General features: G+C 37.7%; 1 protein-coding gene across 1 annotated transcript in view; it reads left to right on the top strand.

The window, feature by feature from the left end:
• npr2 (natriuretic peptide receptor 2) overlaps positions 1 to 20,365 on the top strand; it is a 39,611-nt gene that overhangs the window by 10,454 nt on the left and 8,792 nt on the right. Inside the window, 11 exon segments of the mRNA XM_079472839.1 lie at positions 551 to 645; positions 3,677 to 3,800; positions 5,117 to 5,201; positions 10,005 to 10,125; positions 12,105 to 12,179; positions 14,390 to 14,467; positions 16,519 to 16,623; positions 16,758 to 16,829; positions 17,692 to 17,851; positions 17,949 to 18,104; positions 20,176 to 20,344. Coding sequence (XP_079328965.1) covers positions 551 to 645; positions 3,677 to 3,800; positions 5,117 to 5,201; positions 10,005 to 10,125; positions 12,105 to 12,179; positions 14,390 to 14,467; positions 16,519 to 16,623; positions 16,758 to 16,829; positions 17,692 to 17,851; positions 17,949 to 18,104; positions 20,176 to 20,344 — 1,240 coding nt within the window.

Raw genomic sequence — 20,365 nt, 5'->3', positions numbered from 1 at the left:
CTGTGTGATGCAGCCTTGCGAGAATAAACATAACACAGAGCGTATCAGCTGTGGAGTTTAAAGTGACGGACAAAACGAATCTTTAGCCGAAAAATATGTCTCTATAGTTACCAGTTTGTCAATCATCACAAGTGCGGGAGTTTGTACTATGTGTGGCTAAAGTCATTCGCGAACCAGTGGGCGGGGCTAGAGAAGTAGTCGTCGATATTCTTCTGTGGAGGCGGTGTTCATCCTATAGACAGTTAGATTCCAGGATCTGGCGTTTGCTGGGGCTGGTGTCAATTAAAGTTGTCATTTCAGTAACAAGGACGACTTCAGTTCCGAAACTCACAGGATATTCATTTAAATGCAACAAACTTTTATACAACAAAAGCTCATGTTAAATTTGGTTTCTTAATTCATGACACCTCTGACAAATGTCCTTTAAAAGAATAGCCATTGAGCAAACAAAATATTATTGGTTGCAAAGGCAAATCAGTGTTTTTTTACTTTATAGCTCTAAAAGCAAAAGTGTTTATTTGATCCCTGTGCTGATGTTGTTTTATCTCAGGGGTTACTGGACTTGTTAGCACAGACCGGAACAATGCCAGATACACAGACTTCAGCCTTTGGGGAATGACTAACCTAAACACTGGACAATATGCAGTAAGTAACGTGTCAACAAACCTTTAAGGATTACGTTTTTTAGTGAGGCTTTATTAAAAATGTATTGGAAAACGCCATCCCTAATTATGTCTTATCTTGATTATTCATAATAACTTGGTGAACCATGTCATTTTTTCATTGTGTATAATGAAAATTTTATTGTTTGACATATTGACATTATATTTCAATGCTTGAGTCAAGTGTTGGTTGTAGATCAGCAGTCTAATTTAAGCCACATGCCACATTCTCCACAATTACAGGATCCGTTGCCTTGGTTGGATGGCTTAACATGCAAAATAATGTGTTGCATAAAAGTCAAATCCTCTTAATAGCCTGTTTGTTATGATGTATATGATGTATAGACAGAACCCAAGCGCAGGCAGCGGTTTGCTAAATAATACAACTTTATTAAAACAAAGACCCTCGATGGGAAAACATGAACACAAACAAGACAAGACTAAAAACTTCCCACAAGGGGGACAAAACAAACAAGGTAATAAGAATAATAAACTACAAAGTCCACAAACTTGAAACAGGAACACAGGTAATCCAAAACGAGGCAGGGTTAGCAACACAGACTAGGATACATGTGCAAAGTGTGCAAAATGAACCGACAAGGGACAGAGGGGAAACTGGGGCTTGATAAAGGGAAACACTAACAAGGACTGATGACACAGGGAGAAGGGCCGCAGGTGACATGGATGAAACACTAAGGGAAAGCTAACAGGAGGATTGCACGAGGCAGGTGAGGGGAATGAAACACTAAGGAAAAGATGGACCAGGGCTGGAGACAAGACAAACACTAATGGACCGCTAACAGGGACACAAGGGGCGGGGCTAAAGGACGTGACACCGGAGAGAGAGCATGGCGTCTCAAACCAAAACAATGCTCTTTCTCCACACAAAACACATGGGACTGACATGATCCTGCCACAAGACTCGAAAACCAAGATAAGGAGAGGCAGGATCATGACAGAGCCCCCGCCTTAAAGAACTCCTCCAGGAGTTCTTCAAGATCTCACTAAACATGACAAGACAGACAGACAGGAGGACAGACACCATAAACACAGAACAGAAAACACTAGGGACAGGGCTGACATGACTAAAAAGGGATTGGGTTGGACAATAAAATAAACATCAATGGGAAGGGGGGAGGCGGAATGGGTGGGACAAACTTGGGAACGCTATAACTGGGTGGGGACTTAGGAGGGACAGGACCCTGCTTCCTAGAGCTGGGCGGAGGGGTGGGGTAGGAAGGCCTGGGCATGGTAGGGATACCTTTCTCGGAGTGGGAGGAACTAGAAGGGGTAGGGCAAGACGGGACGGCCGTAGTAGGTTGGAGGGTCGGTTGGAAGGCCGGCTGGACAGGACTTGGACCACCGGACTTGGGACCACCGGACTTGGGACCACCGGACTTGGGACCACCGGACTTGGGAACACCGGATTTGGGACCCCTCTCCTCTGCTTCTTCCTCTTTGACCGGCTCACAGGACGTGTGGCCGGCTGCAGAGTAGCGTTGGGGGACCCCACTATCTCCGTGCTGGAAGAGTCGGACGGGGAGTCCCACGACTCCCGCCGTCCACGCCTACCACGGAGGCTAGCTGGTGGTGGAGCAGAGTGTGTGGTGATGCCCAAAACCCCGATTCTGAGGGAATGACTCTCTGGGATCGGAGGCAGGGGAGAGCGCGAAGCAGAGGGGCAGCTGGAGGCAAGACTGCTGACTAGTTGCTGAAAGGACCCCTGTATCAGCCTCTCCCGTTCCTCCAACGGTGGAGGCTTAATGAGGCCCGCCAGGAAGTAGACATTCATGAGCGTCTCTGGCAGAAAACCCAGTCTTGACAGACGCTCGAGCATACTCACCCACGGTCCTATCGCCCTGAGGAGGGAAAGGACCATCGCCCCGCTGGATTAAGTCAGCGGTCGACTGCCACCAATGCTGGTGGTCCTGGCTGGCCGAAGAGGCAGAGGACTGCTCACGGACTCTGGCTGCCTGCTGGGTTCTCTGTGGTCGGTTCATTCTGTTATGATGTATAGACAGAACCCAAGCGCAGGCAGCGGTTTGCTAAATAATACAACTTTATTAAAACAAAGACCCTCGATGGGAAAACATGAACACAAACAAGACAAGACTAAAAACTAAAACTTCCCACAAGGGGGACAAAACAAACAAGGTAATAAGAATAATAAACTATAAGTCCACAAACTTGAAACAGGAACACAGGTAATCCAAAACGAGGCAGGGTTAGCAAGACAGACTAGGATACATGTGCAAAGTGTGCAAAATGAACCGACAAGGGACAGAGGGGAAACTGGGGCTTGATAAAGTGAAACACTAACAAGGACTGATGACACAGGGAGAAGGGCCGCAGGTGACATGGATGAAACACTAAGGGAAAGCTAACAGGAGGTTAGCACGAGGCAGGTGAGGGGACTGAAACACTAAGGGAAAGATGGACCAGGGCTGGAGACAAGACTAACACTAATGGACCGCTAACAGGGACACAAGGGGGCGGGGCTAAAGGACGTGACACCGGAGAGAGAGCATGGCGTCTCAAACCAAAACAATGCTCTTTCTCAACACAAAACACATGGGACTGACATGATCTTGCCACAAGACTCGAAAACCAAGGAGAGGCAGGATCATGACACTGTTTGTCTTAATTGAAAGCATATGTTTGTGAGCGTATAAGCATTTTGTAATTTCTTCTGTTTGTCTTGTTCATTCATAACTCTACAGGGAGCATTGTTTCATTTATCAAGATTTATTTTATAAAAAGAAAGAAAAGAAAGGTTGTCTAGCTGGTTACAAAGAGTTCGATTTATACCACAGTTTGTTGCCATAGTTACCCCATAAGCCACCAAGAAATATCATTTCTTTTCATCATCTGCTTAGAAAGATTATGGCAAAATCATTAATATCACTAAATATTTTCCAACAGAGAAATATTATAAGATATAATAAAAAGCTTCATGTTTGTGTAATACGTTGTTAGATGTTTAATGTGGGTTATGCTTATTTCTTGCTATACAGGTTGTTGGCCACTATAATGGAAGCAGTAAAGATATCCTTTGGTCACCAACAGAGAAGATTCAGTGGCCAAAGGGTTTTCCTCCTCTGGACTACCCACCATGTGGATTTTCCCCATGCAATGAAGGTAACAACATTACCTTCACACCTGACCACTCGTTGCATATGGATGTTGCGAAATGTTTAGTGTTTTACAAAATCAATGTCCCACTTTTATGCGTTGTATGTCAATGAAAAAAATACACTATATACTGTATTTTTGTAAGTAACCACTGCTTTGGAGTTTAACTATGTGTTTACTAAATGCCCTTAAATGGCTGAAGCTGTCATTTAACTTTAAGGATGTGTTTTAGTCAATCAACTTAACCACAGGGCTGTTGAAATTTATAATAATAACTTGAAGTCCATATAACAAAGACAGCCGGCATGCCTTCATGTGTTACACAACTGTTGTCAGATTACAGTCTATTAAAGTCAAAATAACTCCATCATCTGACGTCGGTAAAAATATAATATAAATGTAATAATATATGAAATTGTGATTCAAGTTTTTAATTTGAAGGTTAGTTTACCCAGTAATGAAAATTGTCCTCATTCAGATCTTAAAGGGACAGCACACCCCCAAAATATTGTCTAATCTAAAAAATTCTAATACTACTGTGCTGTTTTTCATTAAGGATTTTCTTATATGTCTCTATATACTGTATTTGCTCAATAAAAACATTTAATTTGACTTATTATCCACAATTTTACATTATTTATTATAGTCCCATTTAGATGTAAATCTCTTTTTCCAGGGGGACCTGCCCAATAATGGCAGCACAAAAAATTTTACATAATACAACTTCAACACAATCACACGTTTCCTTTATCTTAGTCCATAAAATATGCTTTAAAATATAATATCTAGTAATGTTGGTAAATCTAGCAGAGATACGGGAATGGCTCAATGTCAAGGTTTTAAATAGCATCACATGACATTGTTGCATAATAATAGTTGATTTGCTTAGTATAAAAACCCCTGCTGAATCTGATGTTAGAATAAGCTTTAAAACGCAATGAACATTATTTAATAAACTCTGTTCATTTTATTATATCACCGCTTTGTCTCCTGACTGCTGTAAATTTACAGCTATGAGTGATGGATGAAAAAATGTCCTGACGAAGAAAGATATGTAGTGTGACCTAGTGTGAGACAAGGTTTTTCGCATAGTCATTTTTGTTTGGCGTAGTTGGCAGGATGAGTTAATGACATTTTAGACATTTTTATGTTAGCACCATCAACTAACTCGTGAATCGTATACTAAAAAACTACACAGATAATATGTGCAAATAAACAATTGCAATTCAATCTTTCAATCGGTTTTCAGTGTATTCAGAAGAAATGTGTGTGGCTTGTTGTCAAGAGTTTTGTTTCAAATAATTGTTACTGTATTTTCCCAGATCACATCCCGGTCCTTGGAATTGTGGCAGTTGGGTCTGGACTGGCCCTCATAATATTTGGAATATCCAGTTTTCTCATCTACAGGTATTGTTTTATTGTATTCTTTCATTATTTTATTTGTCGTATAAATGTCAATATTTGAAATCTCAGAGAAAGATTTGATTTAAGGGATCAAAAGGATACATGTTGGAACATGTTGGGACCTGCAGCTGTTTCTTCAGAGAATTTACGGGAAGTGCTTCTATAGGTGCCAGAGTGGAATTTACATGATTGTTGCCAGAGCAACCGCACGGCAGTTTTTCGTGTGAATGCAGGAAAATGTGAAACTTCTTTCAGACGCAGATGCTGATAGTCTAAATACCGTATTTCACTGCTCATTTCACTTGGTCAGAAGACGCTGTTAACATTTTTTCGCTTGTGCAATTGACCTCTTTGCTTCATTTATAACGTATGTAAGATCAGAACAAGATAAAGCATTTTATATGAGGGTAAGTAATAAATAGTAATGGTTAATACTTTTATGGATGGATGGAAAAATACAATAAAATTACAGGTAAAATAGTCTAATTTTAATATTATATTTTTATTTCTAAAATCAGAGAGGATAAAACGGAATAGTTTGGCACGCCGTCTTGTGGAAAAGGGAACCGTGGAAGCTGACTCATGGCTTATATAAATGGGCTCGTGCCCATTATAGTCAACACTTTGAGACAAATATTGATGTTAGCTCCTCATGGCTACTAGAATAAATATTGCAGTTGCAGCGTAGGTAGACTTATTCTTGGACTTGTCATTTCTCTTCTAAGCTCGGTTTGAGAAAGTGTCCCTAAAATGGAAATTCTGTGTAAGAACACCCATCCACCCACACTCGTCCATGTCAAAATTTGAAGTATTGAGTATATAAGTGTATCAGCAGTATACTGCTAGGATTAGGCTTTTCATAAACGGCTATTGAACTTTTTTGTTGCTGCTTTCAAATAACTCGCCTGCCTTGTTCTTTAAAAAATATTTCTGGATTTCTGCATAAATTGATCGTATATTTCTATATGATCTTAACAAATATTCACCTGTTGTCATGCCTTTATTAAGTACACTGTGTCAGCATTCACAGGCCAATGTTGGGAAACTATGGGAACCCTTGAATTTATCCTATTAAACTGATAATACACTGAGAAGTAATTTTGCTTCATTTTTATTTACAAAAATGTCTCAGTTCGGCAATATTCTTAGGACATCTGGTGTGAATAGCTCTTTTGAGGTAATGCCAGGGTGAGGTCAGGGCTCTGGTTAGGACACTCTAGAAGGTGTATGTTTTCTGTTGAAGCCATTCTGTTGTTCCATGTGCCTTGGGTCATTGTCTGTTGCATCACCCAACTTGTGTTTCAGTCTTCCTGTAGACACAAACACCACATACATTGTAACCAATTTCTGCAATGTGTAAAATGCTGTCAAACATAAGTACAGTATAAGTCTGTTAATAACAGGGAATATATACGGGTAAATATCAGCACTACTTTAATTGTTCTTTAAATTGACTAACAGTAGTGAAAATGCCCACAAAGAAAACAAAAAAGATATCCCCCCTGACATTAGTCAGGCTTTCATGGGTATTCTATACTGTAAATTGATTTACAGGCAAAAAACTGACAAATGGCTAGGGATATTTTTGGCAAGGGAGACATAAACTATTTTTTGTAAGATTACTTTTTGTTTTGTGTTGTGATTTACTGTAAGTAAATGAAGCTACACTCAAATTGAAAAGCATTACTTAAATGTATTCTATAATTGACATTTACAGTAATTTATTGGAAAACTGCTGCCAGTATTTATTGTAATTTTCTACAACAAATTTACAGTGTTTTATGGCCTAATGAACCAAATAATGTTATCCCAAAGTCATTTTGGGATTTCAGGTTATTTGACATGTGACTCCACAAGAAGTTCTGGTTAATCTGGAAAATTTTAGCTTTTATCCAACTGCCATTGCGTTTACAAAATACATTGTTTATTTAACAGGGGCCACTGCCATACAGTGCAAAGAAGAGAAACCATTGAGTTTATTTGTGGAAATGATGGCACAGTTGGGCTTGGGTGGAGTCTTACAATTAATTTGCCTTTTAGTCAGTTTGAGAGGTTACTTTGACTGAACATATTTATTCTGTTTCCTAACTAAGCATTTTATTTAATACAAGTAAATATAGCACAAAGTGTTGCCTTGAAAATGTTGCTTAATAACCACGGAAAAGAGCACAGCGGACCTTCTGATAGAAGTAACCCTGTAATGTCTTTTACATAAATAAAAATAAGTTTGTGATGAGGCTGAATATGATGACTTACATTTTCGGGAGAACTGTAATTCAAGCTCTAAAACAACACACATTTGTAGTAAGCCATAAGAAAGCTGCTTAGATGTAAAACATTGCAAATGGAGTGAAGCAAACAAGCTTTCAAAATAGAAATAAGCAATTTGCATCTATCTGTTCTGTTGGTTTATTATATGGGTTTTCATCTTAGGCGTACCGCTGTAGTCCGACTATCCTCTTGCAAGTCAAGCAATTCCCTTCAGTCAATGCTTCATGGAATTTCGACATTTTAGAACGAGGATTTTCCCTTTGGCAAACAGCTGAGCATACATTTTTGAACATGGCTCTTTAATATAAAAACCCTGCTGAGGATTTTTCCACCTATCTGCTTCCAAATTCTAGTCTACAAAAACAAATAATGGTGCTTGTTTTGGGGCTTACCAGGGTGGCTCTAAAATAGGGTAAAAACCCTGTTAAAATGCAGACGCTGCATTACTTACATTCTGCCATCTGGAAGCATTTTACACCTTTTAGATTGTAGTGGAATGTTTGGGGGTTTCTCTATTTCATTCTTTTTTGTTTTGATTTGAGTGCACTGGAACCGATTGTGATTCTCTTTATTGATATCCTCCTTTTGCAATTCTTAGTCAACATCATTTGGACATTTGGAGATTCTGATTTGCTAAAAAAAGTCTTCGCTGCAAATGGAAACTGTTGAGAAATAGCAGGTCCTTAGGGAGATCCTCAAAATGTGTTGATTCACTTGGAAGTTGCCCGCGTATTTATCCACATGGCTGGCTAGACTGTTTGGTTTGCCTATGGTAAAAGATTATATGTTGAAAAGGACACGACATCCTTGACCCTGAGATTGGCTCACATTTTATCGTTCCATCGAACTTTAACTCAGTCTGCTGCAAAAATTGTTTCCACCATAGTTTAATCTTACACGCAGATAAACCTTCTGTGTATGGGCTATTTAAACTAATTGTGCAAAATGAATTAGTGGTGCCAAAAACTATTAACCATACTTGTACTTTTTTTTAGGTCATTTACAAAACCTCTAATCCTAGTATGAAACATTGTTGCACAACTGTTTATGCCAGTGGTATAGCAAGTCAGGTCCGGGCCCATATGCAATAACTTTTACCGGGCTCCATCCGCTCGTTAGCGGCCGCGTTGCACATTATAGGGTTGTGCGTCAATCCCCATAGGACCCCAAAGGAGTGTAGCGCCAGAACTCCCAAGCGCCAGAAAATAATAATAAAGCAATAATAATAATAATAAATAATAATACGTGAATTTTACATAATTTTAAATAATCATAAATGTAAACATTTAGCTACTTACATCACACTGGCTCTTTCACTCCTTAAACCTTTGTTTCTGGCAAAAGCAAATCTCGCCTTCTTTCATTTGATTGGACAGTAATCCTTGCATTCCTTCATTTGCTTGGCCACCTCAATCAGATTGACATTGACGAGGTCATAGCTCATATAAATTCAACTCAATTCCGTTTCAACACAGCAACGTACAACGTATACATTCAATTAAACAATAATAGAGTATAAATGATTTAATGTGTTTTAAATTAATGATTTAAAATTACATGTTTTTATGGATTTCTGTAATGGGTATCTTTTTCTTTAATTTTACATTTTTACTGTATTTCAAAAATACAAATGGTAATCTTCAGGCAGTTGCGGCACCAGTGTAAAATGATGTAAAATTACAAGTTTTCTTATAGATTGCAGTATTTTCCTGTAATTTGACGTTTTTACAGTATTTTAAAAAAGACACTGTAAAAAAACATAAATTTTCCGCCAGCTGGAGCACCAGTGAAATACTGTAAAATAACAGTTTGGTCACATAAAATTACATGTTTTTCCTGTTCTTCTTGTAAATGTTTTAAAGAAAAAATAATTTTTCTGTAATTTGACTTTTTTTTCTGTAATTCAAAAATACACTCTATAACTAGAATACTAGTAACATACTGTAAAGTTACAGTTTGTCATGTAAAATGACATGTTTTTCATGTAAATATGTATAAAACCACAAAACATTATTGTTGATTACAGTATATGTGAAAAATCATACGTTTTAAGTCTTCAATAATATAAATAATTGTTTTTACATTGCTGAAATCTAATCTTAAACACTAATGGAGACATTTGTGTTAGTTTTTTCTTAGTAGGATTATATGAGACATATGAAACGTAAGCAGAAGTTCCCATTTACTCTCCATTTCATTTTATTGATGTAATTGAGACATTAATGAGATTTCAGCTTTGATTTTGCTTATGGGTATAGATGATAATATCACAGTCTCATGGATAGGCTTTATAGTTTGTCCCAGAAAGCAACCACTTCACATTGCGATAGCAACCACTGATGACACACTAGCAACCGCATAGAGATGCACAGAAATTACTCACATCACCTCAGCAACTGTATGCAAGTCTCCACCCAGCCAAAGGTTTTCCTAAGAAATTTAAAAAATCTAGTGTACTGTTGTATTAAAGCAAGTTTTTCTTTCTGCCATGGTTGTCGTTTGTATTTATTGATCTACTGATCTACTGACTTGCAGGAAACTGAAGCTGGAGAAGGAATTGGCTGGGATGCTATGGAGGATACGCTGGGAGGAACTGCAGTTTGAAAGTCCTAACAAATATCACAAACGTGCCGGCAGCCGTCTCACTCTCTCGCAGGTACTCTGGAATTCTCATATATGGCATAAGGCTGCACAGTACTGCTGTGTTTTCGATTTGGCCACTTTTACACCACCTCTAAAAATCATTTTCACAAGCATTCATTTTGTGATGAAATGCCATTGAGTTTGTTTTCTTATTAACAATGTTAAATAAAAGAGGTTTCCTCCTGTTTCAGACTGTGTTCATCTGGTTTAAATTTATCTCATAAAAATGCCTTTTTTAGACTTGGCTGTAATACCTGGCCCTGTTTTACCATTTAAAAATGAAATTCCTTGGGAATTAAAATAATAGCTTAGTATTTTATAGTCCGTCACAAAAGGTAGCTTTATTTTGTTTTTAGAATTTCCTTAGAAGAATTCAACAAGAACCAAGACCATACAAATCGACACAAACAGCACTTTAAAAAAATCAAAACCTTCTCAAATTCAAAACACTTTTGTCCAAGGCGTTGCCCATTAGATTCCTCATGGGTTATATAAAAATATATATAACCTTCTCAGACTTTCTGTATCTTTCCAGTTTACGCATTCTTGACTAATGTCCAGTTGGTTTGTTGAAGGTAGTTTGGGTTTAAAGTAGCAGACTCAAATTAACAGATTGTTCAAAGTCTGGCTGCCTACCCTCCTTAAGAAATCAACTCCTTTTCCTCCTATCAGGTTCTGCTTTGGATTACTACCACAATTATTATTTTTCTACATTCTAGTAAATGCGTGCAAACACATGGAGATGTACAGTATTTTGATCATTTATTTTTGGCCTTGGATACTTGGAACATTTTGAAGGCCAGTGAATTTTCCAGGCTGGAGTATACACTGCATGTGGGTATCGCACTGCACATTTTGGGATCTGATTACATGTGTTCCACATCGCTGGACGAAATGCATGATTCATTCTACTCCTATTTAAATAAAGTTATTATACTACCAATATAACAATTTAAGTTTTTTAAATGTAAAGCAGGGCTGTGTCACAATAATAGATTTATGTCACACTGTTATCATGGGGGATCACAGACAAAAATGTGTCAAATCAGTCAAATTCATCTTTAATTTTGGAAACGATTCATATATGAATATATGGAGGTGGATTAACCGTTGTTGCTCTTAAAGTCCCTGTGAACCGGAAGTTGAGCTCGTTTTTACTTCTCCATTTTGACGCATTTCCGAATGAAATGGAATTTCTAATGAGTCAAATAGTGAGCGTGGCTTTCGTCTTTCTCTGCGATTTGATTGGATATATAAAAACAGCTGTTGCATTTTGAAAAGGAACTGGCAGCAGACTGATAGTTATAGGGGAGGAGTTAACGGATGCTCCGCCCAAGCCGTCTAACATACGTCATTTAAAATGGATAGTCATTACAGGAAGGAAGTACATTTTCAGATTTTAACAAAAAATGATGGGGACACAAATTTAAAAAAGAGAATGACCCACATTAAGACATTTTTTACAATAAACGCCTCAACATTTCATGACAAAATAGGCATTGTAATTTTTTAATTCACTGGGACTTTAAAGCAACTTTGTTCATTTAAACCTGAAGAAAAACCTATAAAGAAATGTCTTGATCACTTATATATAACATAAGCAGATTGTGACATTGACCATGTTAACTGCATCTGATTTTCTTTGCTTTCATTGAAGCACACGAGACGCTCCTTATAACATTCTCAAATCATTCTTAGGTTTGGCACAAGCTGGTACAGTCCATCCCAACTTGAGCACAAGCTGCCACTAAAGCAAAAGGAGAATATACCAAATAGACCTTCTAAGATTCAAAATCATCTTTTTTTATTTGAATGCCGATATTATACTTTGAAATGAAAATAAGAATGTTTGATATTAAATTATGTTAATAATAGGTTGAACATAAGCTTCTTCATTTAAAGTCCCATTCATTTAGCTCTTCTATTCAAACGCATGCAAGGACTCAAACACACTTAACCTTGAATGATAACTTATGTGTCTTGCTTTTCCAGAGAGGTTCCAGCTATGGCTCCTTGATAACAGCTCATGGAAAATATCAGCTATTTGCAAAAACAGGCTATTTTAAGGTGAGGCTGAGTTCTTCTGACATCCCCCTCTCTCTGCAGCACACCCACACACATGTGAATTCACTGGAGAAATGGAGAGTGGGTGCACCGTCAACTCAATGTGTTGCTTTAAGACCAGACTATAATGCAGCGGTGCAGCTCCTCAAGTCGATAGGCAGTGTTCTGTGCGCCGTGCCACAATAATTGGATCACGCATTTCAATATGCCAATCGTATAAAAAAGAACAGAGGTTCTTCATCTTGGGATCGACAGCACAGGTCCTCCATATTTAGCACATATCATTGGAATCATCAGCTGGTTAGTTGTGAGATAAATATCTCATAAAATGTGCAGAGGTAAAAAATGACTTTGTAATGTTTGTCTTTATCCTTTTTTATCCTGTGTAGTTATGCTTCAGAACACCTTTGTCGACTCTTTGGCTTCGTACCAAACCCTTATGAGCTGCCCCACTGTCTACTGCCTACAAAGGCAGCTGTCTTATGAAACAGTATCCTGTAACCTCAAAAGCGGCGTCTTTCAAAGGCAGCCAATTCATTAACATTACCCAGACTATAATAGATGAGGCATCATTACCGCTTCTCACACATCACTAGCGCATAACTATTTATAACTTCGTTAGCGTTCACACCAACAGATGATAACATTATGTTTGTTTTAAGCTTGTGCTCTGTAGTTTCACATTTTAACTTTGTGTGACCCCTTTAAATTCAAATGGATCAAATGTGATCTCAACCATATCGTTCCTCTGTATTGTTATAGTTGTGGTGCAAATGCCACTATTCTCTTTAAACGATTTAAAATTTGACTTGAGTTATCCTCCTTGATGTAAACAGACCTTAATGTTAATAGGTTAAATGTTTGCACATTAGCATGTGGCTACGCTAATCACTTTTTGGCCACAATCATACTTAACATAAACAAACGTTTGGCCAATGTATTGTAATGCCGACCTCTATGAAGGCATAGTTCACCCCAAAATGCTAATTCTTTCATAATTTAGCTATTTTCCTTGCAATTATTTCTGCATAACACAAAAGATGATATTTTGAAGAACATTGGCAACCAAACAACATCGGCCCCCATTGACTTCCATTGAAGGGACTCAAAACCATCAACACTCCAAATATCCACAAGTTTAAAAGCTTGCTAGATTTTGAAACAGAGCTTAGTGAGTGCTATTTTATCCCTGTTGAAAAAACTGGGTATGCTTGTTAGGTAAGTTTTGAAGCAAGGTGTGCTGGTTCTAAGCCGGTCCCAAGCAGGTAGCTCCAAGCTCAGGACCAGCTTAAGCCAGCTCATGACCAGCTAAGGACCAGTACGCGACCAGCTTAAATCAGCTACGGTGCTTCAAAACACGCCTAACCAGCATATGCTGTTTTGTCAAGAGGGATGGTAACAAAATTTCAGTAAAGTAGTTCTTCTCTAAAAGCTTGACGTAAAGAAGTGTGAAGTACAGTGCAGTACTGTTTTCTCATTGAATAAAAAAAGAAGTGACTGTCAGATCTTTGTCCGAGTGTAAGCTGTAAAGGACACCGAGGCATCAGATGTCCACTGACCCAGCTGAATATTTCTGCTGTCATTGTGTCACAAACAAGGGCAAATCAAATGACATATTCTAAAAATCCATTTTAGTGTCAGTTTAGAAAGACAAAACAAGTTTATTTTTATTTAGTTTATTTCATAACCTTCCACATTCTACAAGGTTGCTTTTACATAGCTCTGTAGAGATGTTTCAATGAAGTATATCAATGTTGTCTCATATATTCCTCCTAAAATTACATTGAGGAATAAAAATAGACACAAATGAGACAATTGTTGACAGAGAGAGTTTCAGTTCTGACGATGTCATAATCTGACACACAGATATGCCAAAGTCATCAGTCAAGAATCACTTGGTCACAGGGTCACTTTGTCTGTAAATGTGGTCAACAGAGTTTGAACTCCATCACATCAACCAAAATCCATATTAACCATCCTTTCTATTCTTTACACATTTTCCCTCCTACTGAATCATAAGTTGATAAATAAATAAAAAGTTACTAAGAAGATATCGCCTTCAAAGAGCAACCTGTAAGAAATAATCCATGTATTCATTTATGACGCTCTAATATTCGGACCTAAACTGATTTCTCTGACCGCAGGCTGTGTTGGAACGGAGAGTCAATGTTGCCTTTCAGATTCGCTTTAACGTGTGTTTCTGTTACCAACAGGGTAACCTGGTGGCAATCAAACATGTGAACAAGAAGCGGATCGAGTTGACCAGACAAGTGCTGTTTGAACTAAAGCATGTAAGAGAAAACATTTCATCATAAAGGAGACATTTTGCATGTGTGCGCGCATCTATCTGTATCCGTGTCTGAGAGAAGAAGGTGAAGTATGTGTGTTATGTGTGTTTAGTCCGCCGTTTATGACCCCAGTGGACAGCCCCAAGGTGCTTAAAACAACCTCCCCCTCTTCCTGCACATTTGACATATAGAAACGCATACACACATGCATTCTTATGTGGGGGTGGGGTGCCATTACAAGGCTTTTGAAAGGGGGATGTTGTTTTTACAAGGTGTTTCCTTAAGGGAATACTCACTATCACAAGGATATAGGTACACGAACTATATAATAATTGTGGAAATAAATCACAAAACAAATAAAAAATGACCATTTCAGAAATTGTTCAACATCTGTGAGGGTGATGTTTCACAATGCAATTACTGTTGAGTCCGTCATGTTAATACATGGCTACATGTTAACAATGACTAAATGTAATAATAATCAACATAAACACAGGAATTATGATTTTTTAGGTGAACTGAATCATAGATGATGGCTAGCAATGAAACTCCAAACCTTCCTGCACATGAACACCCATCAAAAACCTGGTAGAATGGCAATGATGCACGTGGTCATATCGCTCTGGTGTAAGGAATCCAGTGTTCACATGATGTTTAAGAACGTCACTTTCTGCTAAAACCCTGGAAGTTCTTCTTCATTGTTAAAGATGACGAACTCAAGACTTCACATGAAAGGACGTATGAGAGACGTCCTCTGTTACCTAAATAGTTGCTTGTTATTGATCATGTGACAACAGAAGCACCACAGGGATATTTAACTGGCTATTATTAATCTCTTTCTTGCTAAACCATACAACACAACATAAAATATTAGCATGTCTAGAGAACTTCAAGATCCTGTTTTTCAAAGCTTTGAAAATTTTTTATCGAGGCTGTGTTATATAAGGCTGTAAGGGTTATTCATGACAGAATTGTCATTTTTGGGTGGAGTATCCTTTTAAATGTTTATGTTAAATCAAATTGGATTAACAAGTCATTCGAACTTGTAACTTTGTAAAAAATATCAATTCGTATGCGAAGAATTGTTATATTTTGCACGGTAAACATGCTACTGTACTGTAAAGTATTGTCTTCCAACCATGGATGTTTTATTTTGTCTATCATCTGCTGTTAGTCTATCACGATTTAGGTTCATCCCTCGCAAACCCCCTTACATGCTCAAAAAATCCAAATGTTCCCACAGCAGTCTTATTTGTAGCCCAGGTTTGTTTTGATGGTGTTATCCCGAGGGAAAGCACATAAGACCAACTGAGTGTTACCAGGGATAACTTGCCAGCTTTGATAGGAAACGTAAGGGGGTTCATGGCAGAGACCCTACACACGTGGCCCTGGGGCCCTTATTAGCCGTTAGGCCAGAACGGATTAAAGGTCCAGACAGATGGATGGGAGTGGGAGGTGTGCGCTGCCAATGGAAACTTGACTTTCCACTAACTTTTACCCTCACTGTTACATTATATATCTTATAGGTCATGCTAAAATTATAAAACATGCTGGGTTATTTTCAACCCAGCGATGGGTCAAAAGGGATAAACCCAGCTGTTTGGTCAATCTTTATATTGGAATCTTAGTTACAACAAGCCAGAATTTTACATCCCAGGTTAATGTATGTCCAAATGATTGTGTCTTTTTGACCCAACGCTGGGTTGAAAATAACTCAGCATTATTAGAGTGTAAAGTTTGCATGGCTTCAGAGATTGCAATTCCATTTTGGTAGATGCTGTGTGACCTTTGCTTACTTCATGTGAAGAAGGACTGTAAAGAAACAGCACTGTTGTTGATCTACGAATGTGACACAAGGGTTATTATGATCAATGTGGATTCAGCAATACATTGCAAAGCATCATATTAGGTTTATTTAGCTAATAGTTAATATATACTATTTAGTTTATTTTTGAGTGTTCAGCATTCTAAATGTCAAATGTAAAATACAAGTCTTGATTCTACATAGCCGACAACTAAACTACATTAAACGTTCATCTTGTTGGTTTTTGTAGATGAGAGACGTGCAGTTCAACCATCTGACAAGGTTTATTGGTGCCTGTATAGATCCACCAAACGTCTGCATTGTGACAGAGTATTGTCCTAGAGGCAGTTTACAGGTAAATATTTTAAATGATTGTAAATACTTAACATTACATTTTGCACTTTCATAATGCTTTGGTCATACGTAAACTCAAGCATCCGTGCATTTCAGAGCTGTCAGAGCGTTGATTTAAAGTTTGTTCTTTTGCAGGACATTCTGGAAAATGAGAGTATCAACCTGGACTGGATGTTCCGATACTCGCTGATAAATGACATTGTAAAGGTTTGTAAGAAAATCTATTTTATATTTATATAGATTTTAAAATCTAAAATATTTATAGAATATTTTTAAATAACTTTATTTATATTTATTTAAATTCGTTATTCATTGTTTATGTAATACATTGCAAATATTATAGAGTGCCTTAATACTTATATTCTACTATATAAATATGTGATTGCTGATTGCTCTGTAAATACAAGATTTACTATTGAAATAGCCATTTGGGAAACAGAATAATAAAGCAGCGCTGCTTTGTTTTCCGAGTCCCATTAGTTAGAGTAAATGCACTGGCATCAAAGATACTGTGACATTGTTTTTGGAAAGATGCATGAAAGTAATTTCACTCTTAATTCTCCCTCCATTAATGTAAGCCAATATCTGTGTCACAAGTACTTGAGTGCCCAGACACAAAATACTTTCTGGCACAATTGGACCGCAACTACCTGTACATCAAAGTGAAATGTTGATAACAAATCATTTTGCTTTCAAGATGGAAAATAGCTGAAAAAAGTACTGATAATAGGATTTATCTGTTTGAAAGAATTGAGTAAGCTTAGGCCTTATGAATTTATGACGGACAGCCCGATGTCAAGGCTGTTTTGTGGGAGTACAATCTCTTTTAATCATAATTTTAGTTTTGTGCCTTCCAAAGATAATCATAAAATATGTTCTTTGGCTCCTCCGAACCTAGTAATTTTCTTATTTATTTTATCATGCAAGGAAGTATTATTACACTAAGAATTTCAAATCCCAAATGACTATGCACCATACAAATTTAACATTTCTTATTTTACGTGTCCAGCAAGAGATTTTCCGGGTTTGGGCAAATACATCATGTTCTGTTTAATGCTTCTGCCGTCAGGGAATGAATTATCTGCACAACAGCTACATCGGCTCCCATGGCAACCTGAAGTCATCCAATTGCGTGGTGGACAGCCGCTTCGTTTTGAAAATCACCGATTACGGTCTGGCAAGCTTCCGTTCGTGCTGTGAAAACGAAGACTCGCATGCACTGTATGCAAGTAGGAACACCCTGTGATTTTCTGGTTCAAGATTGTCTCGACATCCGTTTACTGTTACGATTTTGCGCCTTCTTACCAAGCTGGGTTTTTTTTCCAGAAAAGTTGTGGACGGCCCCGGAGTTGTTGATATATGACAGACATCCGTCGCAAGGAACACAGAAGGGAGATGTGTACAGTTTTGGCATCATACTTCAGGAGATAGCTCTCAGGAATGGCCCATTTTACGTTGAAGGCATGGATCTTAGTCCCAAAGGTAAATGTTAAAGGTCATTTCAATTGAAATTGATCAGGTTGGTTAATTGTAGCCACACTATTGAAATGAATGTCTGTTTTGTTTCACAACACATGTGCAACTTCTAATTGTGTCATTGAGTGTTTTCAGCCTTTTCTTTAATATGGCCAAAAAGTTAAAACGTCCTGTTGCAACTTGGATGTGGATTTTTTCTATTTAACAGTATTTTATTCAAAACATGAGTTAAAAGTTAACTCAAGTATTTAATGCTATGGATAAAGACCTAAATGGCAAAATTATATTATGCTTCCTTTTCAATGTACACACAAAAATAGTCGAAACGTTTGTTTTAGTCACACTGCTAAATGAATATGCTTCACTTATGCATACAGCACTGAAACCACGTTAATATAGTTTATATAATGTATTTCTTTGGAATTCCAAATAAGTCCTTTTATTTAGAAGCGAGAGAATTTCAACATTTTTATTCATATTTATAGCTTATAATGTTGAATGACACTTTATAATGAAGTGTTTTGTTGTAGGCAGTGCTTAACTAGTCTATTCCGAGGTGCCGGAATAAGGGGGCGTGGCAGATCCGGCAAGTTAGTGGGGTGGTGAAAAGTAACGGATTGTGCAATATCTGAGGGGTTTTCTATCCAACAATTTTGATGTTTTGAAAATGCGCATAAAAAATGGAAACGTACACGCAAAGATAATCTCAGATTTATCAAAGCTCAAAATCTTAGTTAAAATGCGGGTTAAGGTGATGGTAACAGTGTTTTGTCACAATGATGATGCTGTGAATGTTTTTGCATGTAAAGAAATAAAACACAGCCCTCAACATTTCAACAATTCAGAATCTCAACGATAAACTTAAATTACACCTGCGGGTCCAGGTGGAGGCTGGCATGTGTGATGTTTTAAGCATATTAAGCATTTAATCATCCGTTAACCGTATTTCATCAGTTCTTCTGCGTCTCTTCGCAGCATTTGAATATCTCTCTCTGAAGTGTCCATCACGAGAAGTTCCCTTCAATATATAATACATAAAAGATACGCAAATGAATATACGCGGAATATTTGATAATTAACAGATTAACCAAACGAAAGGTGACAATATGCTGCTGAGTTTGGTTCAGTTTGTGAGGTGCAGCGCTCCACAAATATGTCAAGGGAAAGGAGATGACATCCTGTACGTTTTCCTTATTTTACAAAAGCACAATGTTCAGTTTTTAGTTCAAGTTAGTACACGACTAAAAGTAGCTGACTTTGCAATATCTAATGGTGTACTCATAGTCATATCTGTTTGAGCATAAATCATCACAGTTTTTTAAAAAGTTGTTTCTGCCGTTATAACATTTCGAGCGATTGCTCTGGCGCCTTACGTACAGACACTATATTTCAACATCTCAAACTTGACAGCCTTTTCATTATCCAAATAAAATAGTTATTGCCATTATAATTATTATACGTGCTTTTAATTCAATATATGCACGCAACAGGTCAACACGAACATTTTCCATTAGCACTTGAGGAGAGGGATCTGCCAAATGACGTGCCGGATCCGGCACCTGGTTTTAGGGGTACAGAGTACAGTACATTCTTTCAGCAGTCAGTTATGGGCTATTCAAGAAGGGAGAGGGGCTCAATTTTTTGTTTTAATTTAGCCTAATTGTTTGCTCAATTTAATTTTAAGCTACATTGTATTATATTGAAAGCGAGACGAAATATAAAAAGCACTTGCAGTCTATGCAATAGTGAAAGAATACGAAAAATCCATGTTCGGTGTTCGGTATTCAGCCTTCAGCTAAGTGTTTCATTTTTTTTTTCGGCTTAGGCCAAGAATTTTCATTTTGGTGCATCCCTAGTCGATAACAGAACAGTGCCGGCACCCATTCACTCCTATTGTCTGGATACAATTACCTGGGCACCAAGTAAATGGGTGCAGGTTAACAACATTCTTCAAATTATTCTTTTATGTTCTGTGGAAGAAAGAAATTCGTACAAGTTTGAAGTGATGTAAGGGTGAATGACGACAGAATTTTCATTTTTGAAGGAACTGTCAATTGAATGTATCTTTGTGTTCCAGAGATAATCCAGAAGGTTCGGAATGGTCAGAAACCGTACTTCAGGCCCACCACAGATAACTCTCAACACTGTGAGAAATTGACCATCTTAATTGAAAATTGTTGGGCCGAAGACCCCGTCGAACGCCCAGATTTCAGCCACATCAAGATCTTTATTGCAAAACTTAACAAGTAAGTATAGATCTCAACACA

This window comes from Barbatula barbatula, assembly GCF_947034865.1.
Source record: "Barbatula barbatula genome assembly, chromosome: 2".
Taxonomy (NCBI): Eukaryota; Metazoa; Chordata; class Actinopteri; order Cypriniformes; family Nemacheilidae; genus Barbatula; species Barbatula barbatula.
Note: the sequence above shows the minus strand (reverse complement) of the source record. Positions and strands in the feature narration are given on the sequence as shown.